Source organism: Sphaerodactylus townsendi, linkage group LG11 (assembly GCF_021028975.2).
Source record: "Sphaerodactylus townsendi isolate TG3544 linkage group LG11, MPM_Stown_v2.3, whole genome shotgun sequence".
In the NCBI taxonomy this organism is placed as follows: domain Eukaryota; kingdom Metazoa; phylum Chordata; class Lepidosauria; order Squamata; family Sphaerodactylidae; genus Sphaerodactylus; species Sphaerodactylus townsendi.
The window spans coordinates 43,160,507-43,186,589 of NC_059435.1; the positions used below are offsets into that span (position 1 = coordinate 43,160,507).

The following is a 26,083-nucleotide window of genomic DNA, read 5'->3' on the forward strand; positions in this document are numbered from 1 at the left end:
CAGCCGGAGCTGACAAATAAATAAGCCCCCCGGCCGTTCCGCAAGCTCAGGACTGCTCTTTCCTCCGCTGAGCTTCCCCCGACAGCAAGAAGAGCCCGGACGACTCAAGTGGAACCCTCCTTCAGGGGATCGACGGAAGAGAGGGAGATCCGTCTCCCTGCGATCCCATGAAAGAGAGTGTGCCACACGCAGAAATCTTTCACAAGGGCTTGTCTTTGAGAGTTGCCACTTCACGTGGTTGTAAGAACATTTCCTTTAAACGTAGCAAGTATAGCTACGTCAATATATGCGTGCATGTTTGCTTTTTTAAAAAGTTAATAAAATTCATATTAGAATATGTGCAGAGACTATGAAAAACGAGGAGGGAAGCAGTTTTATTCTAGTTTGGGTTTTTCTTTTTAATTCTCCGAAGATTATGTTTCTGTAAAAAATTAAAACTGGCACAAACTTTCCCCTGCAAAAGTATCAAAAGATACTTTTAAAAAAATCAAATATAATTTTTCTCCTAAGTGGCCCAGCACACAAACGCTTGTGTTGTTTCGGCTCCATTTGCGCCTGGATCCGAGTATCTAACTCTCTCTATTTTTAACAGTTAGATTTCTGGTGCAGATGGATAGACAACAGATAAAGCTAATCGCTGTTCATTCAGACGTGTGAGAGACTATTCCTTAAAACTCGCTTTTTACACACACACACTCTCTCTCTCCTCTCTCTTTGTCCAAGGAAGTATTGATTCAGTTTAAATCCGAAATTTAAACAAGCGTGCATTAGGTCTTTAAAATGAATATCATTACAGAAGGAGAAGCAAAGCAATGAAGTTAATTCTTTTTTATTTGTTAAACGGCGTTCCCTCCTTCGCCCACCCCTTCCTCCTCCTGGGCTGGCCTGTCACGCCTTCTCAACAGGCTAAAATCATTCAGAGCAGCTCGTGGAGAGAAACCCGACATTTATGGTAAGCATCAGCCTTCAGAGCAGGGAAGAAAGCAGTTCATTAATTTACTTCCCTCCTTACTTTAAAGTATGATAATGCACCGCAGCCCCCTTGATCAATAGATATGACGTGCAGTCAATAACTTCACATAACGCCCACAGCCGGATTTGCCCCCCGAGGCGTTACACCAGGGTCAGCATCCGGGCCCCGAGGTGTGTTTCTGGGGCTCCGACGTGCTCCGAGCATTATGCGGAAGGCGCCGGAGATGCAGCCCAAAACAACCGACCGCGGTCCAGGCACCACAACAAAGGCAGCTCTGCGTTCTGGGGGCGGAATCCCTCTTGGGGCGCCCGTCCGGGCCAGCTCCGCTCTTCCCGCGCGGGCGGCTTCTCCCCATTTGGAACACATAGGGAACTCAAAAAGTCTACCCCCAAATCCCAAAGACAAACAAACACTCACCCCCCAACTGGGGGTGGGGGCCCGGACAGTAAGGGGATATGAAAAGGATTGCGGCCAGGGATCCCGCACAGAACGTTTGCACTGCCTGTTTTGAAGGGGGGGGGGGATCCGTATGGGAAGCTGGCTGAAATACGGGAAACTTCCCGCGTGGCCTGGCACCTCCTTCCCCGTCGCCCTTTTACCCAACAACCACCCTCCTTTACATAACCGAAGGGGGTGGGTTGATTGAGAAGAACGTGCCTCCCTCCGCCAAAGCGGGGCTTTCCGAGCCACCCCAAACTACTCAGCCAGAGAGAGAGAGAGAGAGAGAGAGAGAGAGAGAGAGAGAGAGATGATGTGTGTGTGTGTGAAAAAAGTCTGAAGAAATCCACGCTGAATCTAACATTCCCCAATCCCTGGACAGATTTCCGTATATTTTTCTGGCGCCGGATGGGGTGTGTGTGTGTGTGTGTGTGTGTTTGGTGCGCGGAGAGCCCCTCGTGGGGATTCACAGCTCTCCCAAGCGACGGACTGAATTGACATCCCAGAGGAGGGGGTGGGGGAAGGGGGGGATCGTCGCAGAGCCTTAAAACTGGCAGTAGGCAGAGGGCAGGCGAGGGACGCCGGAGGCAGCGTCTGCGCATTTGCCCACCCTCCCTTGCGTTTGCGAAGCCCGCGTCTGTTTGCACCCTCTCCCTGCCTGCCTGCCTGTGCCAGGAGGAGCTGCGGCGGCGGCGGCGGCGGCGCTGATGACCTCACGCGGCAACGCAGCAGCCGCGCATGGGGGCGGCGGAGATTGGCTGGCGCGGCGGGCGCAGCGGCACTTCAAAGCCTGCGAGGGAGCTACAATTGTGGCGGGATGGGCGGAACTGATCATTGTATTGCACACCTCTAAAAAAACACGGCCTCTGATTTATCAATATAAAAAAGATCCTCGCAGAGGAGGGCGCTTGGTGGGATGGCAACTTCGCTGCTAGGGGTGAGTCTGAGGATCCTTCCCCCCCCTCGCGCTCTTTTAATTGGGTCCCTTTTTTTTTAGCGGCGATCGGAGAGGGGTTAAGGCAGCCCCTCTGTTGAACGGGGGGCTATCAGTCTCCCCCATTGAGGCTTTTATTTTTGCCTTTCTCTCTTAAGTGCGAGTCAGTTGGAGAGAAAAGAAAGAAGGGGGGAGGAGGAGGTGGGGAGAAGAGGGCAGTCACTTTTGTCCGCCTGCAGGAAAAGGTTTTCAGGGCATTAGTAGGAGCAGCCTCCAGAGCTCGGGCTGAGCTGATCCTGGATCCCCGGAGAACCGGCCTCTCGGTGATTTGCCGGAGGGGGAAAAAAGCAGCCGCTCCTTTCGGTTTTTTCTTTCCCCGGGAGATTTTGTTTTCAAAAAAAAAAAAAAATTGCAGCGGAGCTGGTTGTTGTTGGTTCCCCCTCCGGTGAGGTTTCTCTGAGCCCGTCCTTCCCTGCAGGTATGTCGACTGTTTCTCTCTCGGTGCCTCGATAGGCGGGAAGTACTCCCGGTTCCGGGGATGGGTGGAGGAAGAAGCCTGGTTTTTTCCCCCTTTCCCCTTCTTCCAATAAGAGAAGTTTCGCTCTCATCCGGCCTGGCGGCGGGTCTGTGTTGGCTGCCTTAAACGAACCTGCCGGTACTTTCGGGGGGCGGAGGGGGGAGGTGGTTCCTCTGCCGGTGGTGCCGCGCCTCCAGCTCGGGGCTCAGCGGAAGTGGAGACTTTTGCAGCGTCTCCAGACCCAGGTCGAGCTCCAGCCGCTGCGGTCCGGGAAGGGAAGCGGGCGCTGCATGGGCGGGAGGGGGCCGGTGGCTCCATGTCCTCTCGGGAAGCCAGCGGAGGCGCCCGGAGGCCCCTCGACGCGCCTTCTCGGTGGCCCCTGCCAGCCGGCCTCCGGTCCCGGGCGGCGGGGGAGCGGCGAGCGGGCGCACGGGGGTGGGGTGGCGGCTCTTTCTCGGGCGAGGCTGACCGCCGCTTGGCCGGCGCTTCTCCCCTCCTCTCGCTGCAGGAAGAACCTCGCCTGGGCTCCACTCCGCTGGCCATGCTCGCCGCCACCTGCAACAAGATCGGCAGCCCCAGCCCGTCGCCGTCGGCCCTGTCGGACAGCGCCTCGCCCTTCGCCAAAGGCTTCCACCCCTGGAAACGCTCCTCCTCCTCGGCCGGCAGTTGCAACGTGGTGGGTTCCAGCCTGGCCGGCGTCGGCGTCTCGGCCGCGGCCCGCAACGGCTCCTCGGCACACGCGGCGGCGGCGGCGGCTGCAGCTGCGGCTGCAGCCGCGCTGGTCTCGGACTCGTTCAGCTGCGGAGGCTCCCCGGGCTCCAGCGCCTTCTCACTCACGTCCAGCGGCGCCGCGGCCGCCTCGCCCTTCGCCAACGACTACTCGGTCTTCCAGGCGCCTGGGCCGTCGGGGGCAGGAGGAGGCGGCGGAGGAGGCGGAGGCGGCGGGGCGCAGGAGGCCCACCAGCCGGTCTTCCTCTCCAAGATGCACACGTCGGTGGAGGGCCTGCAGGGCATCTACCCGCGCGTGGGCATGGCGCACCCCTACGAGTCGTGGTTCAAGCCCTCGCATCCGGGCGAGACGGGCGCCTCCAGCTGGTGGGACGTGGGCGCCGGCTGGCTCGACGTGCAGAACCCCAACGGCGTCCACCCGGCGGCGGCCGGCGGCCTGCAGGCCGGCTCCTTGCACTCGCCGCTGGGCGCCTACAACTCGGATTACTCGGGCCTGGCCGGCCATTCGGCCTTCAGCAGCGGCGCCGCCTCATCGCACCTGCTCAGCCCGGCCGGCCAGCACCTCATGGACGGCTTTAAGCCGGTGCTGCCCGGCTCCTACCCGGACTCGGCGCCCTCGCCGCTGGCGGCCGGCGCCGGCGGCTCCATGCTGGGCGGCGGGCCCTCGGCGCCTCTGGGCGGCTCTCCGCGCTCGTCGGCCCGCCGCTACTCGGGCCGCGCCACCTGCGACTGCCCCAACTGCCAGGAGGCCGAGCGGCTGGGGCCGGCGGGGGCCAGCCTGCGGCGCAAGGGCCTGCACAGCTGCCACATCCCCGGCTGCGGCAAGGTGTACGGCAAGACGTCGCACCTGAAGGCGCACCTGCGCTGGCACACGGGCGAGCGGCCCTTCGTGTGCAACTGGCTCTTCTGCGGCAAGCGCTTCACCCGCTCGGACGAGCTGCAGCGCCACCTGCGCACCCACACCGGCGAGAAGCGCTTCGCCTGCCCCGTCTGCAACAAGCGCTTCATGCGCAGCGACCACCTCAGCAAGCACGTCAAGACCCACAGCGGCGGCGGCGGCGGGCCAGGGGCGGGCGGGGGCAGCGGCGGCGGGACGGGCGGCGGCAAGAAGGGCGGCAGCGACACCGACAGCGAGCACAGCGCCCCCGGCAGCCCGCCCTGCCACTCCCCGGAGCTGCTCCAAGCCCCCGAGCCCGGCCACAGGAATGGCCTGGAGTGAAGACGGGCGAGTGGGGTGGGGGGACTCGGGGGCGGGGGGGGGGTCGCCCGGCCTTTCCCCTCCGGCTGCTTGAAAGGGAAGCCTTCGGTCATGCAAGGGGAGAGCTGGACATGTCAGTCGGGCGCCTCGACGGGTGGACACCGATGGCCCAACCGCACATGGCCAGCCCGGGCCAGGAGGAAGAGGAGGAGAGGCGACTCCGAGAAAGCCGTGGCTTCCAGTACAGCTCTTTGCTCCAGAGGGCCCTCGCCGGCTTCCCCGATCGAGTGGGGGGAGGGGGGTGGAGAGAAATCCAGACTGGGACGGAGGCGAGCCCCAAGTGACTCCTGGAGCCGGAGGCACTTCCAAGCCGCAAAACGCCCAGCAACTCCCGCTGAAAGCACTTTGAATCACACGGGGCGGGAGGCTGGTCATCCGGACCCCCGAGGAAACCGCGCCGCATTGGACACTCCAGTTCTGGCAACTGCTTATAAAACGCAGCCCATCGACTCGGGCTTCCTCAGGACGGCGCCGTCGAAGTTGGTGGGATTACTCTGGAGTACGAGGGTGACGCCTGAAACCTTGTGGGGGTGTGTATGTGCATGTCTGGGTCTGATTCCTGATAGCCCTGTCCCCTAACCAGTTGCACACCGGAGCAGTCTAGCTTGGAACATGTGATCGGAATCAAGTGGGCATGAAAACGAACTGCCGAGTAGTGAGCTGAGATCTGGGGAGGAGGGCGCTGGCGGTCTGCGGGGATGGCTGAAACCTACTTCCAAATGTATCTGGGGTATCCACCTCTCTTTGGAAGTCAGTCAAAATTAAAAGTAAAACATTGGGCGCATTGGCAGCCCACCCTCAAAACGTTTAGTCTTAAGCAACTGGATTTAATCTAAGAGAACGCCCTTGAAAACTGATCCCTCCTGCTTGATTCTGTGCTGTTTACTAACAAGTCAGTCGCACTGAGTTCAGTTGCCTTAATCTTGTGGCCCCTGACTTGCACCTAAAACGGGGGATCAAACTTCCCGTAAACAGGCAGCATGGCAGGCACTCAGTCGAGCTATATTTGTGTGAGGCTCGCTAGTTCAAATGACTTATGGATTGAGTTATAAATCTGTTAAATCCAAGGACGCTTTCATAATTGATCGCAGCGTAAATCACACTAAAAACTTCAGACTTCAAAAGTGCTGAGGGGGAGGGGAAGAAGGCTAATTGCTCTGCCGAGACCCAAAGTTTTTTCTCTCTCCCCCCAGACGCATATTTACATTTCTTCTTGCAAACATGGAGGGCGAGCCAGCCACATTTAAGGCCCTATAAACCCCAGTCGTTTCCATGGGAAGTGCTCGGCGTATGCTTAACTTTAACATCAACGGGACTTCACTTCTTGTGCCTGGATCGAGCCCTCCTTGCGTTTGCTTTCAGGTCTCCCCGTCTTCTTTCCCTTTCTTAAAAGACCCAGAGAGAAATAACCGAACCAAAAGTTGAGTAAGTTCATTTCCCGAAAGTTTCTCCCCGGTTTCAAAAGGCTACAAGCCCAGCAGAACACGTGCAGAGTTCCAGAATCTTCATTCATAGAAGCGCCCAGGGTTAAAATTACGACCTGCAGCGTTGCTTTTCTCATTTAAGGAAGAACCCCCCTTTTCCCCAGCGAGTTTGTAGTTTGAATGCCAAAAAGGAGGGAGAGGGAATAGGGACCAATATTAGTCAACAAAACTTCGGAACCGAATGGTTTTATACAACGGAAATCGTTGTAAAATAGCTCACGATTCAATCTAACTCCACCAGTGTGTCGGTGTGAGACGCAGTTGTCCAGGAGACGATTTTGTATAGTATTTTTCTTGTATATTCCTCCCAGTAAATATTTGAAAATATATTGAACTACACATGAGCTTTTTTTCTCCCTTCTATTTTTTCCCCCTTTTCGGTCACAAGAAAAATATGAAAGCGTTATTGTTGCAGTTCTGATTAACTGCATTTTTTTTCACTTGTTCCTTGAAGTGTATGCAAATAGCACTTCGGGATCTAGTTTTGCTTGAATATTAATTTAGATAGGCATAAGACTGTAATTAAGCAAACAATATTTGATAAATGTTGAATGACATTTAATTTAATGGCGCATGTACTTATTTGCATTTGCTGGCAGTTCAGGTATAGTTTAAGTGAGAGTTATCCTATATTTCAAAACAGTGGGGCTCACCCAGACCCATGTATTAAATAAACTGTCCAAGTGAAACTGACTAATAATGGCCTATGTGTATTTCCTGAAAATAATCCCGGTGAATGTTATTAAAACACTCCTGATGCTACATGAACGGTTTGCAGATCTTGCAAACTAAATAGTCTCATTGTAATGCTGAAATAATTTTGGATATTTCACATTGAAATGAAAAAAAAAAGCCTTTCGCTGGAACACTTTAACTTTGCATTTTAAATGCATGAAATGTAATTGATTTTTATCTGTAAGATTTTAAAAGGTATTAATAAAAGCCAGATAAAATATGCGTTGTTAGGTTAGTTAATTTATTTTTACAGGTAAAAGGTGGCGTCTTTAAATTCTCGTGAAATTCCTGCCTTTCGTTCTGTTACCTCGCCCGCCCGTGTACTGTTGAAAAATATTTCCCTCCTTATCTCAATGAAATTGGCAGAAGCAACTTTGTTGGGGTCTGGGGAAATGAGTCTCTGATATCGAGGGCGAAGGAAGTCGACGCTAGGTAGTCAAGGTAGAAAAATATCAAGAGCTATAATGGGTTTTAAAACAAACAAAAAAAGAGAGAGCTTCCGCACTGAAATTCGCCTCCAAGAGCGCGCTAGCTGGTGAAATGCCATGGCTGCGTAAGACCCTCGATGGCTTACCAGTGGCGTCCAACTCTGGCGTTTCAGATGTTCATGGACTACAATTCCCAACAGCCCCTGCTGGCATGACCAATTGGCCATACTAAGCAGGGGCTGGTAGGAATTGTAGTCCACGAACATCTGAAACACCAGAGTTGCACCCCCCACCCCCACCCCCGGCTGGCTTAGACCCAAACGAGTCAAAAACACATGTGCGATTTGAAAAAGTCTGGTGGAAGCGCGAAGTGTCTGGGTTGGCGTGTTTTCCCTTTGAATCGGGCCGGCCCCTCTTGGGCTTCCTAGTAAGAGAAAACGAAAGGAAGAGCAGTTGGGGGGGGGGGGGCGCGCTGGTTTTCAGAGCAGCCTGGGATCGTGAACGGGAGCGATGCTCCTGGGGTCTTCAGCCGCCTGGCCCCCCGGCTTGCTCGCCCTGGTCCTGCGGCAGGGGGTCCCCCGAGTCTTTCTCCCGGGCATGGAATTCAGGCCTGAAGCTTCGGAAAGGAAGTGAGAACCTTTTGTCAGCGAACCCTGACTCGCCCTGGCCCCGGGACATTGCCTTGTCCTTGTTACAAGAAGAAGGGCTCGTGGTCGGTCAGCGAAGTGCCGGAGGAGGACTCGCTCCCCGGGGATCTCTTGGCCCCCTGCCTGGCACCCCCAGAAACACTTTCCGGGGAAACGAGCCGCCCCCATGACACAGCAGCGCTTCTTCTCGCTTGGAAATTGTCCAAGCCCACAGAACAAGTTCCTCGCGAGGGGGCTGCCTGAATGCCGAAGGAGGCCGAGTCGAGGATCGGGACGAGTTGCTCGACGGGTGAAAATAGTGACGATGAATGCTAATGCTGCGGGGTCAGGCCCAACTTTGGAGGGAGGGCGCTGCGGCGGCTGCCCTGCTGCCCTGGCTGTGCTCTCCCTGGCCGGTCTGCTCAGGGCTGCCCGGCTCCTTCCAAGCTGCGTGCTGCGCTCTTGCCGGGAAGCGACGGGAAACCGGCCAGCGCCTCGCAGCAGCTCTTCCAGGAAGAGCCGGGGCGAGGTGCCAGGTGCCTGAAGGCGGCTTCTTGGGTCTTTCCGCTCTTCCTGTGGCCTCGGGAGGCTGCCTGGCCCGGAACGCCTGGGGCCCTGGGCGAAGGCGAGCGGGGACTCCCCGCACACGGGAGCGGGCGGGCTTGGGCGGCGTGCGCCTGCGGGCAGGGGGCCGAGAGGGCGCCCCGGGGTGTTTCTAGCGAGAGAAGCAGACGCTTTGGAGAACCGGGCAAGCGGGCGGCCTGGCGAGGCACGATTGGGTTCTTTCTTTACTGCGAATGTCCGGTGTGACCCGAAGCGGAAGCGATCCGGTTTGGGGCCGTGTTTACCCCCCCCCCCCCCGTGGAGCGGGAGAGCCGACCCAGGGGTCATGCTGGTCTCCATTAACCCACCCCCGGTGTGCCTTCTTGTTTGCTCTTTGACTTCTTGAAGATTCTGGGATTGGCTCCACTTGGCTAAGGTGTCTTGCAGCGTCCCCCTCCTCGGGGAATGGGGCTGACATCAGGACCGGTCGTTGGGGGACAGGGAGAAGCCGGGGAGAAATTCGCCGGGGGGGGGGGGGGGCTTGCGTTGCAGGCAGCCCGAGGGCGTGTTTTTCTGGGGGTCTGACCCAACCGCCCAGGAAAGGGTCTTCCTCCCTCCCCCGGGGGCTTCTTTCCTCTGGTCTGCTCTCTTTGATTTAAGGTAATCTATGGGGTTGCTGTCCTGAAGCTTTTTGCCTCAAGCTGATCTCCTAAGGACTCTCCCGCCCCCCTCACTTCCTATTAAGATTGATTAGGGGAATAGATTCAGAATCAGCGGCTCTTGTGTCTTCCTTTAGGATCAGGTGTAAACCATCGTGAATCAGTTCTTCCGAGGTCTACCCCCCCTTCCCCCGGGGCACTACACCCTGCAGGCTCTAAGGAGGTGTTTTTCCCATGCCCGAGCAGATGGGTTCTGAATCGGGCTGCGTGGTTTTGCCTGGCACTAGTCACCCTCCTAAGGAAGTTACTCAGCGGCTTACTTTGCTTGTGGCTCAGGCTTCCCGAAGGGAGAGAACATTAGCAGGACAGCAGCTGGGGCGGCTAAAGAGGCGGCATAAGACTCCTTGAGGACTAGCACCTTATGGATGGCGTCATACTTTGTGCCCCTGGTCGTCGAGTTTGTTTGCCCTGAACTCTCAAGGGAAGGCTGAATGGGAACCAGGCAATAAATGGTTGATGTACTTAGACGTCTCTACTAATGTATCGGATTCTTCCCCCCTTTGCAATGTCTCTCCCCAACCCGAATTTATTGCCCACAGGAGTCAGAACCCCCCTGAATTTGGTGCCATTCCGGGATGGCCCTTCAGGCTGCCCCCAAGAGCAAATGTACTGCGCGATCCTCTCCAGAAGTGAGCCCTTGGGAATTTAATGGATCGAAGCGTGACCCCGTGCGAAGTCAGCCAGAGACCAACCCCTCCCCGCTCCGCGCCTTCACCCCGAGTGTGGATTACTGCCATCCCTTTGAGTGTAAAGGTAAAAAGGGGGGGGGGGGAGGAGAATGAATCCCACGTAACCTGAGGACCTGCGAACAACAAAGTGAGGGAGGCGATATCCGCAGGGCCTCCAGCCTGGCTTCCGAGGGCTTGTTTGTATCTGGACTTCGGGTCTGTACAGATTTACATAAAGGCTAGTCCAAAATGTGCGTGTGTTTGTGCGCGCGTGTACCCTAGGAAAGTAAAGACGGACTCAGACGACTGTCTGAATTGACCTAGAAATAATCTCAATTGATCATTCGAAACACGCTTACTTAGAAGTAAGTGCCGTGTTAGTCAATGGGGCTTGCTCCCAGGAAAGTGTTTTGCAGCCTTCGGACACAAGCAGTGAACCCAGGTCTGGAGAAATCCTACTTATTTAATACGTCTCCAACGCAAAGGCGAAGACAGCCGATCGGCGTTGCTGGACCGTCGTATTGGGATTTGGTTTGTCTGGCGGCCCGACGGGGTTTCCGAATTTGCCACCAGCTCGTGTGGTTTTGCTGCCGGCTTTACTGCATCTCTTGCGCGGAACGGGCAGCCGCCCGGGCAGCCCCTGTGAGTTTTTACGCTCCCGATTAGCATTTGAAAGACGGGACGGTGTAGCCAGTGGGTAGGAAGCGTCTGGTTTGAAAAGGTCCCCACGAGACTATTGTACTGGGGCAATTTGATTCCAAGAGTGGACTGGTAGATCGGCTTTTGCATTTAGCTTCCCAGCTTGCAAAACACAGCTGAACTCCATTACCACCACACTCCGATTTGGGGATAACCAAACCCCTCGGGGATCCAAACTTTTAACCCCCCCCCCCCCCCCCCGCAATTGAAATGAAATGCCAGTAATGAGCGGACTGGAATGTGTCGTCTCGATAGTGTTTTGAAGACAGGGACGCGCCCATTTCCAGCTCCTCAGCTCGAGCAACGCCTTTCAGGTCAAAAACCAGACGCGCCGGCTTTGATGGTTGTTTCGGAGCCACGTCTCCCGTCCCGTCGGTTCTTCCGTCGGGCTTCTTGGCTGCTCCCGGAGCACCAGATTGCTGCAAATGCGACAGACCCCCAGTCCCTCTGCCCGGGGCGCGGGGAAACAGCGCCACCTTGCGACGAAATGCAAACTATTCTGCTAGCGCCTCCTGCTTCGCTCACATTTTATGCTTCTAAACACATCTGGGCTGCGGCGGGGCACAGAATGCAAAACAAGTGAATGGTTTCCCAGCCTCTTAGGGCCTGCTTGTGTGCAGTTCAGCCAGGTCTCCATCAGCAGACTCAAACACCAGGTGCCATCCTATTTCTGTGGAGGGAAAATGCGGGAAAGAGGGACCCCTCCATAGGTTCTGGGCAGGGTGAAGTTCCTGTTGCTCTAGCCTGGTAGCCCTGTGAATTCCTTCCAGGAAAATGTGGTCTGGTTGCATCTTACATTTGCAAGGACGTTCTGCCATTTGTACTTGGGTAACAAAGTTTATCACTGTCAGTCTGTTTCTTCAGGAGACCGATGCTTTTCGTTTTCCGCACAGTCACATTTGGTGTCCTCCAAAGGGAAGCTTTCATTTTACATGGCATATTTCGCCTCTCTCCGCTCGCGTTAAGCATGTCTTCCTGCAGATCACTAGTAGGCCAAATGAAATAGGTTTCTGCTGGTTGGTCCTTGGGATGGCGTGAAAAGTTCCATCTTTTTAACTCATCCAGTCGGATGCGAGCAAAAACGCCATCCAGACACACTTAAACCTCACTGAGACAGTCTTCCGATGGGGCCAAGGGAATAACCAATCAGCTACCCACCTGAGTCTTACTTCTGAGTAAACCGTGCCCAGTTTGACTGGATTAATCAGAATGGAGCTGCGTTTTTCTCCCAGTGGTGCTTGAAGCGGGGGAAGGCTGCCCCACGGGAAATCTCCCATGGAGCCAGCCTGTGCCCCTGCTGTGATGCAAGAGTTTTAAAAACGTCATGGAAAGTTAGGTGGATTCCGCATGGGCCAAAAACAGCGGTGTGAAAACAGTGTAAAATGGTTTAAAAGGTTCCCCACCATTTTCATGCTGCTGTTTTTGGCCCATGCGGAATCTGCCCTAGAGATGGGAAGCCTTTCACCCCAATCCCCGAAAGTCGTCCCCCGAACGTTTCAGAGGGCGGACCTGCTGGGCAGCAGGAGGACAGCTGGACTCCAATCTAGCTATTTCCCCAACACAAAGTAGTCTGAAAACCAGAACTCTCCTTCCATTAGATGTTGCAAGATCTGGATGGAGGAGAAAGACCCAGGGCGTGCACAGCTGGCCGAACAGCCCTCCCTTCTGGATCTGAAAACTGAAAACTGCAGGCTGCAGCCTGTCTTTCTGGCCCCTTCTGCACATTCAAAATAATGCACTTTCAATGCACTTTGAAGTTAGATTTTACTGTGCAGAATCCACTTGCAAACTATAGCAAAATCCACTTGCAAACTATAGTGAAAGTGGATTGAAAGTGCATTATTCTGCCTGTGTGGAAGGGGCCTCTGCTGCCTCTCCTTCCTCAGACAAATGGGTCCTGGGACATTTGGGACTTCCCAGATCAGAACTCACTCTAGAGACCTTACCTCTGACTGCAAAAAGACTTGTGTCAGACCTAATGTCTACAGTGGGCTCCGAGTAGCTCCTGCAACAGATTTTTGTGGAGTGGGGCAGATTTAGGCCCCAGCCCTCTATTCACTGTTATTCACTCCCATTAGGGAGAAGCCGGCCCGGATTTAGGATCGTGATGCAAATTAAAAGGCTCCCGAAGGCAGCTGTTGTGAAGGCTCCTTGGTGGTCTCCCTATACAGGGGTGTCCAACACTGGTGCCCCAGATGTTTATTTATTTATTTATTTGATTTGGTAAACCACCCTACCCCCAAAGGGCGGTGCAAAACAAACAACAATACAATAAAACAAATTGAATAACCCCAGTTAAAATACAAAGCCTTAAAACTATAAAACTACGGCAGCAGTAGTAGCCTTCAATAAATAATTTGATTAATAATAGCAGATGTCTGGCACCCAACCCCAGTGATCAAACCCTGGGAAGGGAGGGGATTGGCAGATGGTCCAATAGATAGCCAGTGTGCAGGACAACACGAGGGGCGGGCTCAGCGGCCGGCCCCCTCAGCGACCGGCCCCCTCAGCCTCTGCCAGCATGGGAATCGTAGTCCATGAACATCTGGGGCACCAAAGTTGGACACCCCTACCCTATACATTTGTGCTGGGTGACCTTGGGTCAGTCCCAGTTCCTTGGAACTCTCTCAGCCCCACCTCCCTTATAAGGTGTCTGTTGTGGGGAGAGGAAGGAAAAGGATTTTGTAAGCTGCCTTAAAACTCCTTACAGGGAAGAAAGGTGTGTGTGTGGGGGGAGGGGGTATAAATCCAAGCTCCTCCTCCTCCTTCTCCCTTGATTTCAGCTGGGCACCTGTTTGTAGCCACTGGGCTGGGAAGAACTGGGGTGAAGAGAGACCTTGTACAGCTCAAATCCACTTTCATATGGGAGGCACCAAAATATGGGGTCCCTCCAGTGGTGGGGTTCAAATAATTTAACAACCAGTTCTGGTGGTGGGATTCAAATAATTTAACAACTGGTTGTATACAAGCACCATTTTAACGCCCCATTCTGCTGAAGTGGTGCAAACCTGCTGAATCCCACCACTGGGTCCCTCAGGGAACCCTGGCAATTTCCGGGGGGGGGGGGGGGCTTCCAGCTGCTGGCTCCTCTTAAGATCAAGGCGAAGCTGAGATCAACCCAGCCCAATCCTCAATGGCAGCGGGACCGAATTCCCTGGGGATGTTGCTTTAAGTAGCGACTAGTGAGACTGCGGCTGCCAGCCTGAGAGCTCCAGGAAAGGCAACTGTAGCTTTTTAGTGTGGGTTTTTTCCTCTACTCTTGGATGGGATCCCGCCCGAAGGGGCAGCCAGATGGCCTCAGGGGAGGCTGACTCCGGCCCCCAACCCCTAAGCAACCTTCTGGAAAGACAGATTCCAACTAGAAGAGTGCCAACAATGGCCCTTTGCAACCCCCCGCCCCCCAGCCCTTTGCAAACCTGCTTGGCCTAACACTACTCTACAGACTGCTTTCCCCCTTCTGGCTGCCAGAAATGCGGCCTTCGCCTCCCTGTTCTGAATAAGACAACTCGCGAGAAAGTGCCTCTCGGGGAGGTTTTTGCCAGTAGGCTGTCGATAGTGGTGGGAAACTTTCTCCACGAGGACCATTATTCATCCTTTCAGTCTGGCCCTGCCATTCTCAATGGGAGCAGACCTCATTGGACACAGTGGGATTTTTTTTTGCTATGTTGCAGCTGATTTTTGGTGACCCCTAGTGGGGTTTTCAAGGCAAGAGAGGTTGGGAGGTGGTTTGCCCTTGCCTGCCTCTTCACAGTACCCTGGACTTCCTTGGTGATCTCCCATCTAAATACTGACAATAACTTAGCTTCCCTGATCGAGCTAGCTAGTGGGGGTTGTGGTGGGTTCTCTTTGTACTGACCCATAATGGCCCAGGAAGGGGCTCATCCCAAACCAAAAGCATCCCGAGGCTCCAATCATGTGCCCGTTTCATGGACCTAAGTTACATTAGAATCAGTGGGCTTACTTCTGATGATGAGATCAGAGTCCAAGCCTACAACCCTGGGAGCACACTTCCCTGGCAAGACATTGAATGGTGCAGAGCTTTTGAAAACAGCGAAAGAGCATTTGTGCTAAGCTTAAGTCTCATTCAAGAATTTGCCAACCAAGTTGCAGTTACTTGGGAGAAAGTTCAACTGGGGGCTGACCAACTAAGGCAGCCCCCTCCCCTGGAACCCAGCCTGACCAAGTAACATTTATGTCACATGCAACCCTTGTAACAAATCAGTTCAACACCCCTCTATAAGTCAGATGTGACTTAACAAGACAAAAAAAAATGGCTGTGCCTAAATGAACACTTGTCTTTCTGGCAAAGAGACCTGAAACATTGTGTGGATTGAGATCTTTTACCTTTACTTGCTCTAACAATGTTGCTACTGGCTTTGGAGTTTTCTTGTTCGCTTAAAAAAACATTATTTGCAAAAATTCGATGTATTTTTATTTCCATTCCACCTTCCAGCTTGGAAGCTCAGGGCAGAGGATTCCCAGGCATTCTCCCATCCATGCATGAAACAGATACCATTTCTGCAATCTCCTAGGTATGAGTCACTTGCATCTGTGCTGTGGAGCAGCCTCAGTGACGTTCCAGCCTGGATTCTCTTCAGATTTCTTGCTAATCTCAATCTCTGCCAAGACCCTGACTTGAGTATGCTGCGGATTAGTGTCCACACCTTGCACACATTCAAGACATATCTGGCAATTGTCACTTACTTTGGTTTTGAGGGTTATTGAGAGCCAGAGCTTTTTCAATATGTTCTAGAAAAGAGAGACCTCAGCTATTTACCTTGGACACTGAATTCACGAACAAGAGAGGGAGCGGGGATTAACTTGCAGTAAAGCGGACTAATCTCAGTGGTTGAGAAAAATGTGCTTGAAGCATTCCTGTGCAATGAAACAAATACCTAGGGAGTTTCTGGAGCTCTCATTGCTGGATTCAAAACTAGCTTAGATCAGTAAGCATCTCCTAGGAAGGGAGAAGGTATTATCAGCTTGCATCAGCGACATTCCAGCCTGTTTCTCTTCAGATTTCTTGCTATAACCCAACCTCTGCCAAGACCCTGGCTTGAGTATGCTGGGGATTAATGTCAACAACCTGTCTGCCTTAATTTTCCATCTGTAACGTGAGGAGACTGCACGATTACCTGTTCCATTTGAACCGATTGTCTAGCCTTTGAACGGTGCTAAGGAAATGTGCTTGAAATTCGCCTGAACGGACAGCAAACTTCTGGTTAAAATGAAAACATGCAGGTTATGATTGTTGACACATTTGCCTAGCTCCTGATGAAATTTTGATTTTTTAAAAAGTTGTACCAGTTTGGTTAAATCTTTAATGCCACTCTTAACTTTGCACTTGAATGATACCGTACTGGCAATTTAAAAGTCTTTGGGAGAGAAGTTGAGAAGTTATTGGAGACAATTGTTGGGGAAGACGGTGAAAGGAAAAACTGCCACCGAAGAATCCACTGTATACAGTTCATATATTATCTTGCTGCTGGATAGTTCTTTTATTTTGCTGATACTGACTATAGTATAGTGTTTCTCTTCCAGAGAGCTGCTTTTCCAGCCAGGCCTACAATAAACACAATTGCAATGTTCTATGTCATTCTTGGTGGCTAAGATCCTAGGACTGTAGAATACTGATGTACTGGTCCCTGTATTTTTCTCCATTGTGGGGCAAACAGCAGCTAGAGATGGTAACAGCAGCTGGTGATTTGGAAAATATCATAGGAGAAACAGATGACCCCATCTTTTGCCATCACCATCCCATAGATACATTTTACTTTAAAAAGGGAGATTAATCATTGCTCCTCCTGTTTATTGTGTAGTTGGGCATCCAGGTGAGAAATATCTACAGAGATGTTTTGGAAGTTTCCACTGTAGATATCTGAATGGCTGAACTGGCAAAAGTATTTCAAATCAATACCAGCCTGCATGGGAGGCTGCTTTAGCAAGCTTGGAGGTGCGTGTTTTTTCCTTAGATGCACTCAGAACTTTATAAGAGCGCAGTGTGATGAACTGAAGTCCTGTACTTTTAAATCCCCTTTAAACCACTTGTATTCCCAATGAATCCCATGGAATTACAGTTCCCTCAATGTCTTTAATCTTATTTGGTATTCTTTGCCAAAACATTTACATTTTCAAGCACATCCGCCATATATGTATGCATCTGCTCTCTCATCACCACTTATATAACAAGGGTTAACATTTGCATGTGTCTTTCTCAGGCTATACAATAAATATGAACTTGCCTTTTTATAATTTCCCATCAGAGTGATACAAGGAGTCAGTTGAATTCCTTTTGAAAAATAAAAAAGATATACCCATGCACTCTCGAATAGTGCTCCCCAATACTGAACAGTGTTCTCCAAATTCTTGTGTCAATTTAGAACATTTTATGCTGCCACGACAGCAACCTGCCTGTGGTGTCTTACAAAATAAACACATTAAATAATATTACTAAAATCCAGCATTAATGTTGCCCCCGCCCCCAGCCCCAGGAATGCCTAAATCATACCCCCACTGCAGTGATGGAGCTGGTGTTGGTGTGAGAGCTCTGGTGTGGCACTGGGGGGGCGGCGGTGTCTGGGTGTCTCAGGGGGTCCAGCAGCTTCCCACTGGTGTGTTTGCCCCTCCACCAGAGAAAATCCACCATCACGAGGCCACACTGCCTCCCTGAGCTGATCCCCCCTGGATTGGGCCATTAGACTTTCTCAGGCTCTCAATTCACTGGCTGATTCCGCATGGGCCAAAAACAGCAGTGTGAAAATGGTGTAAAAGGGTTTACAACTGTGTAAAAGGGTTTATACTGTTTTCACACCTCTGTTTTTGGCCTATGCGGAATCAGCCTCTGTTACTGTAATACTGAGAGGGTTGGAGAAAAGGAAAATAAAGGAATAGCCAAGCCATGCATGCTGCTGGAACAGATCTATTTCTCAGTTGTATCTTCAAGCATTTTGTGTGGTTCCTTCAAGCCAATAATCTATCTAAAGGCAAGGCTTATTGGCGACGATTCACTTTTTAAAGAGCGGTACAGGGGTGCAAGTTGAGTGCTTTGATGTGAGCGCACTGTATAACATACAAGTGGCAGGGCACACCGACCACTGACGTTTACAATGAAGGCAAATTGGATTGGCGACTATTCGCTTTTTAAAGAGCTGCACTTGCAAGCGGAAGGGGGTCTGTGTCTCTTGCCCTGGGAGGATCCTGAAAATGCTTCTACATGTAGAATGTTAATGTTTTGAGAACAATGACAAAAATGAGCAGTAACAGTTTTCGAGAGTCCATAAGTACTTTTTCACACAATGGGCTTTACTGCTAGTCTCATAATAGGCTAAGTGAATGCAAGTGGCATTTGAGTCCTGGTATTATCCTCACTGAGGACAAGAAAAGCCAGAAGCCACCAATATCCTCCATTATAAAAAGAAAGGTACATGTAAAAAAAAATCAAAATACATTTGTAAGGTGTGAAATTAAGTCCCTAGTTTCTAGGTTTGGAGATAGGATGTGATCACACTTTGATTGCCACCAGCCTCACTTCTAAAGGTAGGTGCAGAGCAGAGGCATACCAGGGGAAAATGGCACCTGAGGCAACACCTGCACCGGGTCCCCCCTGCACCTGTGGCCCCTGTGCCCCATTTACTTCAGCTGGCGAAGAAGGGCAGCGGTGGTCCAGGCAACCTGGTGGGGTTGGAGCCTGTGGCAGGCTCCCTGCCCGCCTGCTCTTTCAGCCAGTGGAGGAGGGTGGTGGGGCCAGGCCTTGCTGGGCCAGGAGCTTGCCAGGGACCCACTGGGTGCCCCACGGCCTGGCCCCACTAGGCTGCTCCTTCAGCCACTGGAGGAGGGCGGTGGCGGGCCTGGGCAGCCTGGTGGGGCCGGGCCAAGGAGCGCCCAATGGGCCTGCAGCAAGCTCTTGGCCTGGGCAGGAGCCCCTCTCCATGGGAGTGGTGTGGGGGGTGATTTTGCACCTCCACACAATCTAATGGGTGGTGCCCGGGGTCAACTGACCCCTCTGGCAGATACACCACTGGTGCAGAGATACCTGGGCTTATGAGGGAGATCTTAACTGTCAGGCTGGACAATATAGGAGGAGGAGGAGCTTCATGTATCCTAGCCCCAAGCCATTTAGGATTTTTGAGGTAAGAACCAGAACTTTGAATTGTGCCTGGAAACAAAAGGACGGCCATTACAGATCTGTCAGCATTGAAGTGATGCAGCCACAATCTCTTGCCCCTGGCAAAACTTGGCTAATGCATTTTGGAACTGAAATTTCCAGACCATTTCCAAAGGCTGCCTATCATTAAGAACATTACTGAAGTCTAAACTGGATGTAATCAGTCTGTGAATCACCATGGGCAGATCACACTTTTCGGGGAAGGCTATAGCTGGTATGTCAACCAAAGCTGAAAAAACTTACTATATACCATAAGGGAGATCTGAACCTCCAGTTGTAGACCGGGATCCAGCAGTACCCTCCAGTTCCAGGACAGGCTGACCCCTCAGTTCTCAAGAAGACTTTGTCACTGACCAGCAGCACCATTTATACCTTTTTGTCACTGTACCAATCAGTAGATTTACCTTGTCTTCCATCATCACTGACTTGTCAAACTGGCATCCTCTCTGTTTATTATCAGACCAGTCCCTAAGTTTAGAGTATTAAAATTTAGGGAAGTCTCTTTGTCCTGCTCTGGACTCTAGAACATCTATATGGTAGAATCCCATTAACTATTGCTGCAAAGCTATGCCTAAGAAAGAAATAAAAGTGGCACACATTATAATCAATGATATTTTCCTGAAAAAGGATACATCTGTTTCCCCCAAGCTCCCCATTTCCTTTTAAATCTGATCCATAGGAGTGATAACAAATATTTTGGACAACTGCAAGATCTCATCTTCTGTTCTGCTTTGGTTAAATAAAAAAAAATACAGTTCTGTGTTTTTGTTCACTAATTCTCTATCCTGACATTGTCACAAATTATTTTATAATTCCCTTTATTTTTATTAATAATTCCTGGATCTTTCAAGCTTAATGTTGGGTCATCTGCATATAATACCACTTTCCTCCTTTTATAAAATCTTTTATAGCACTTTTCAAATATATACAGAGTCTTCCAATAATAAACATTCTTATTGTAGCTCCTTTATAACATGTTAGGATACATTCTCTGAAAGTCTTACCCACACCAGACTTTTCTAAAACTGCATCTAAACAACCTCCCATAAAACTTTTCACTGTTGGGCAGCACAAACCAGAGGCTTGGATAGGCGAGGATGGCACTGATGCTACACCACCTCCAGAGGGCTTTTTGGTGGCACGGGGAGGGGGAAAAAAGACAAAAAACCCTTCCCACCACTGGAGAGCCCCCCCCATAGGGCTTTATGGATTTATGCCACCCAACAGGGTGGTGTAAGTTGGAGCCCAGGTGTTGTGGAGGGGAAGCTGGAGGGGAAGCTGGGGGGAAGCTGACTTGCATTAGATCCACACAGGCCACACCTCCAGAATGCCCCTGCTATGCCAGCAGGCTAGTGGCCGTGCTGGGGTACTGACATGCGCTCAACACTGCATTGGGGCATTCTGGGAGGCCACTGCTGCTGCCCGCTGGTGAATTTGCCCCTCCACAAGGGGAAGTGCCCCAGGGAGGGCATTTCCACCTGCATAGGGCAGAGTCACCTCCACAGCTCCCTTCAGCCCCCACCCCCACACTCTGGATTGGACTGCAAAAACACCAAAATAATGGGATTCATATGGAATTGTGCCTGATTTTGGAGATTATATTTTACTCTATCGTAACAGTTTACTCTATAGTAACTGTTACTCTATAGTAACAGTTAATTTGAGCTAATTAATTTGGAGCGCTTTTCCACGGCTGGCTCTTTATTTACTTGTGCCATTTATATTCTGTCTCTGCTATGCTAAACATGGCCAACAGCTTTTCAGTGTAACATTACATTCTACAACGTTAACCAAAAGAAATGCATTCCAGTTGCCAGAATGATGGCTGGTTAGGAGCTTTACATACCTCCCAGGGATCCTATTCCAGAGAAAGAAGGATCAAGCTGATAAAGCTCTTGAATTTGCTGAGGAGATTCCAATCTGCCTAGTAGAAGAAAAAATTAAAAAGAGCTACTCCAGGGACTAAATTGAACTGGTAAAGGAATACCTTCATGGAAGAAGGGAGAACTAGTTATCTCCAGAGGCATAGCAAGGGGGGGAAGTGCCCAGTGCACCGGTGCATCCTCTACCCCCGCCCCAGAATGTCCCTGCCATGCCCCTGCCACGTCCCCACGGGGGCCCATGCCCGGTGCGTTGGCCCCCCCGTCCCCTTGGAGCTATGCCTCTGGTTATTTCAATGGGTATTATTTAGGAAACCACCAATAGTAAACAATACCCTTTCTCACTGCAATTTAACACATACATTTTGTTCGCAACATGGGTGGAAGAAGAAAGGAAGGAAGGAATGCTGTAGACCCATCCATATAGCTCTTTGGATTGTGGGCTTTGCATTGCATGACTGTGTAAATCTAGGATCAACAGAAATTATTAACGCACATATATATATTTAAGAATGCAAGAAACTACACCACTACACAATTCTTGTTTGTGATTTATAAGTGGAAGAAGATGAGGTGGGCAATAGAAACCAGACATACAAGCCAGGCATCTTTAGAGAGAGGAAAGTTGCAACTGAGTAAGCGGGGTCCAGTTTATGAAGGTTTATGCTGGAATCAAAACCTGCCAGTTTTAACATTCCACAAGACTCCTGTCTGTGCTTTCTCTGAAATCAACTAACAGGGCTACCCTAAACAGGGTTTCACTGTCCTAAACCTGTGAAGTCACTTCAGTTGCCAGAATGATGGCTGGCTAGGAGCTTTCCCTGCCTCCCAGGGATCTAATTCCAGAGAAAGAAGTCTCAAGCTGAAAAGGCTCTTGAATTTGCTGAGCCTGTAAAGTCACTGAAGTGACTTTAAAGTCACTTCAGTACAGCCTGTAAAGTCACTTCAATGACTTTACAGGAGAAAGACCTCCTGGAAGTTATGTTCCCCGCCCCCATCTTAAAGTCTCCTGATTGGAGGAGCAACTAATTATATTAACTTCATGTTGGGATTATTCATGTTGGGCACACAATCCATCTGAAGTTTAGCATTAAGATGACTAGAAGAATCAAGTTTTGTATGATGTATAATCTACACTTGGAACCAAATGACAAACACCTGGAACCGCATACACAGCATAAAGTCAGTGCTGCGGAAGCCATAGGAACTCAGGAGCTCAACCATAGGAAGCCATCAAATCTTGGATTCTGGCTGCCACTCTGATGTTACATATGAAGGTCCTTCCCTCAAGTATCTGTAATTGTTTTGTGGCATCTTCTTGGAAGTAGGATAAAAAAGGAGTTAGGCCTTGTTTTGTTTCTAAAAACAGGCTCTTGCTTTCTGCTGTTTACCGTGCTTCCAAAGGTTGGATCGGTAAAAATGTACAACCATTTGTCCAGATTTGACTGGAGCAGATTGAATGTGTAGGTCTAAAAAGTTCGACAAGAAAAAAAAAATCAGCAAGTCCAATAGTTTCTGTCAGAATTGAATTATAATGACAAATTACTATAGTGAGTGTTTTCCTTGTGTTGCAAATGTCAAGGAAATAAAAGTTCAACCCAACTATTTATTTGGAAGCAAAAAGAAAAAGAACTGGTCTGAGAATGAGTACAAGATTTTGCTGGTCTACACCAGGGGTAGGGAACCTGCGGCTCGAGAGCCGCATGCGGCTCTTCTGCCCTTGCACTGCGGCTCCATGAGCCGAGCCGCTGGCCCCATCCTTGCCCGCCCTGCAGGTAGCAGGGTGGGTGCACCAACTGCCTGTGGCCGGCTGGGCCGCACCGTGGGCTTCCCCTCTTGCCTGCCCCATTGGAGCAGGGCGGATACTTTCCCGGTGGCCAGCGAGGCTGAGCCGCTGGCCCCATCCTTGCCCGCCCTGCAGGCAGCAGGGCGGACGCATCCATGCGCTTCTCAGAATGAGCGGAGTAAAAGGTTAAAAAACCCAATATACACAGTGTTATCTTTATTTTAAATGTCAAAAATTATTTGCAGCTCCAAGTGTTTTCTTTTCCCATGGAAAATGGGTCCAAATGGCTCTTTGAGTGTTAAAGGTTCCCTACCCCTGGTCTACACTGTGAAAATACACAGTAACATTTCTCATCTAGTCAGCCATCCTTCAAAAATATGTGCTAAATATTCACCTGTAACAAAACTGTGTTTTAAAACATTGACTGCTGATTGTGTTTGTGAATGATGCACTTGCATACCATATTGATCAGGATAAATGTGAAAAAAGGTTACTGAAATGTTTTTTACTTTCGGGTGGAATATATCTCCATTTATCATAGCTGTAGCAGAACACTTCTTAATTATACAGTGAAAGTTGACGAATGTTGACATGCACGTGTGAATGTGAGTAACTTCAAATGGATTTAGACATTGCATTGTTCTATAAGTCTTAGCTTTTGGGGAATCTATGTTACCATCAAAGTCCACTCCCTCCCCTCCCCCCCCCCCGGCATATTCATTTTTGTACATCTTGATGAGATGGAAATTGGAGTAGGTGAAACAGAAAGTTATCTTGGTGTTGTTGAAGATGGGCAGTATTCCATGATGCAGTCTGATACAGTACAGAAGTGTATGTCAATGGGAATCTAACTTAAGCCACCTATACTCAACCATTATGATTATGTTGGTGCCTGCGTGGGTCAGTAATTATCACTGTGATGGAGACACAACTTTCTTTTTCCTTTTGTTGCTCTTCAGATTGGGGTATAGTGATAATTTGTATGCTTGGTATTTGGTCTTGGTAGCAGCCAATCTCAATATGTGGTTATTGATGCAGAGTAGACCTTTTCCAGCAGAAGTAGACCTTTTTCATCCAATCAGATCTAAATAGTCACAATTTATTTTACAATTCTAGCTCTTTCTACCATGCTGGGGGTAACATAAAATAGCTCACAGGTGTTATGAGTGGCTAGTTACTAATAGGACTTTCTACTGGAAGGCTCAATATCTGTTATTAGAAGAGATTGTTGACTATCTTGGTAAATGAACTCTTTATTTAATAGCTAGCTAAAGTGCCCATCTGGATGATAGCTGTGATGGTCATTAGTGGTAAGGTTTATGGATCTCCAAACTACAGGCACAGGCAAGGCTGGGAATAGATTTCTTTTCTTTTCTTTTTTGTGATGCAGCAACCTGATCTGATGATACTCTGTCTTGCTCCATGAGAGCCCCAGGTTTGGCAGAGACAAACTAAGCATACGGGTTGATGGAGGCCTTCACTGCCATTGTACAGTGGGGTTTGCCATTGCCTGCCTTCATATTATGACTCTGTATTTCTTGAAGCTCTCCCATCTGAAAACTAGCCAAGACTGACCCTCCTGACCCTCCTTAGCTTTTGAGATCTAATGAGATCAGGCTAGGTCAGCTGATCCAGGTCAAGACTTGTAGCTCATGACTCTGAAAGCTATGCATGTTCCATTTTCAGCCACAAGGTGGCTGTAGAAAACAAGATTTACCTTCTAATTTAGGGACGATCACCTGTCATTTGTTACTAAAAACAACAACAACAAAGCAAACAAGCCACTGAAAAAGTTATTGAAAACTTTTTCACGATTTTGTTTTCTTCTTTTTCTTTTTATGACAAAAAAGAAGGAAATGTGAAACTAGTTTCCCTGGTTTTTTAGCTTTCTGCGAGGAAGAACAAAACATGCCTTTTCTGGCATTTCATCATTTTCACTTGAGGGATGCTCTGTTTCTGAAATCATAAGTCTTTTGGTCTTTTGCTGCAATCATGGTTTATTCATGGATTCCCTCCTGTCATTGCCAGTGTTAAGTAGCTTATCACAACTCATGAATGGCCTATGTATTTTCTTGATTAGGTTTGAATTTTATATATTTCCATTTTATCCTGCACTTTCTGTAGTTCACCATCCTTTTTCTTCATATCTCCCTAAAGGATCTGCTAGTCAGAATCTTCTACAAGGCATCTTAAGAAGAGGGTTCTAGTCCAGTGATGGCGAACCTATGGCACGGGTGCCAGAGGTGGCACTCGGAGCCCTCTCTGTGGGCACGCGCACACAGAGTTCATCATGTGGGGGGAGGAAAATCACCTCCCACACACACCTAGGCTGGCCTGGGCCACTGAGCATGATGTCCACGCACCACGGTGAGCAGGGAGGACTTGGCTGGCAGGCCTGGTGCCTGTGCTCTGGGTGGCTGCTGCCCGAGGGGGGGGCGCAGAAGAGGCAGAGATGCTAGAGAGGCACAGAGTGGTGCGCGTGGGACTTGCTGGAGGCTAGAGCAGGCTGGCAGGGTGTGACAGAAGAAGAGGGAGCCAACCGTTTTTTCTAAATTAAAACCTCAGCATTCAGGTTAAATTGGCGGGTTGGCACTTTGCGATAAATAAGTGGGGTTTGGGTTGTAATTTGGGCACTCAGTCTCAAAAAGGTTCACCATCACTGTTCTAGTCCATGTAGACTTACCCTGAAATAAAATCTGGTTAATTTTAAAAATGCATCTAGACTGCTGTTTATTTCTCCCCCCCCCCCCACTCATATGTGACACCACCTCATCATTCTAAAGTCTGTTATGTCTGTGGTTCAATCTGCTGATAACCTTTTGAGGTCAAACAGAATATATTTAGTAACTGGGGCAGTGTGGTAGTTACAAGAAATGAACAGTGCTACATGCAATACGGAAGGAATCTCCAAACCTGATGAATTTGAGAGGTCTTCTGCAATTTTGAGATAGCAGTTGCAACAACAAAATGGATTCCTGAGATCTCTGCCTGAGACCCTGGAGAGTCACTGCTCATCTGAGCTCTAGGGTCCCTCAGAGCATAGCAAGTTGGAATTTTGCTTTCACAAAATGTTATGATTGGACTTCAATGCTGCTCAAGGGAATACCCAAAAGGCATCTTTGCTGAGGGCCTGTGATGACTCTCAGCAGACCTGAGCATGGCCTAATAGGATAAAGTACAAGAGACCTTTGGTAACTGTCTCCTCTTCTGCTGTCATCGGCCACCCTAAACATCCATTGTGCAGTGCAACTGTACATACCCCCCAGTTCCCTGGACTCTTGGGCACAGGTGCATTAGCCTCAGTGGCTGCTGCTGCTCTTGTGTAGGAGTCTGTGCTGCGTTGCTGCACAGCAGAAAGAAAATACAAGTGGGTTCTTATTCCAGTGCTGCGGCCTGGCTTCTGAGCCTGTGCTTTGCTGGCCTTGTGATATACATGTGTAGAAATGGAGTGGTAATAAGGAAAACTTTTGTTTGCTTTGTTTCAGTAAGAAGAATGCTCCAC

General features: G+C 50.2%; 1 protein-coding gene across 2 annotated transcripts; it reads left to right on the forward strand.

Moving 5' to 3' along the window:
• Positions 1-2,102: 2,102 nt before the first annotated feature.
• On the forward strand, positions 2,103-7,290 carry SP8 (Sp8 transcription factor). 2 transcript variants are annotated; one of them, XM_048511831.1, is made up of 2 exons: positions 2,103-2,823; positions 3,371-7,290. In XM_048511831.1, exon 2 carries the CDS (start codon positions 3,404-3,406, stop codon positions 4,808-4,810), a length of 1,407 nt encoding a protein of 468 aa, XP_048367788.1. In that variant the 5' UTR covers positions 2,103-2,823; positions 3,371-3,403; the 3' UTR covers positions 4,811-7,290. The 2 variants fall into 2 exon arrangements, with proteins under 2 accessions (XP_048367788.1, XP_048367787.1); XM_048511830.1 differs by having other exon boundaries at positions 2,103-2,348.
• The last annotated feature ends 18,793 nt before the right edge of the window (positions 7,291-26,083 follow it).

Excerpts from the sequence above, each read along its gene's own strand:
- SP8 (XM_048511830.1), top strand. The coding sequence starts at position 2,328 with ATGGCAACTTCGCTGCTAGGG. Across the intron at positions 2,349-3,370 it reads TGGCAACTTCGCTGCTAGGG|GAAGAACCTCGCCTGGGCTC; the intron begins GTGAGTCTGAGG and ends CTCTCGCTGCAG.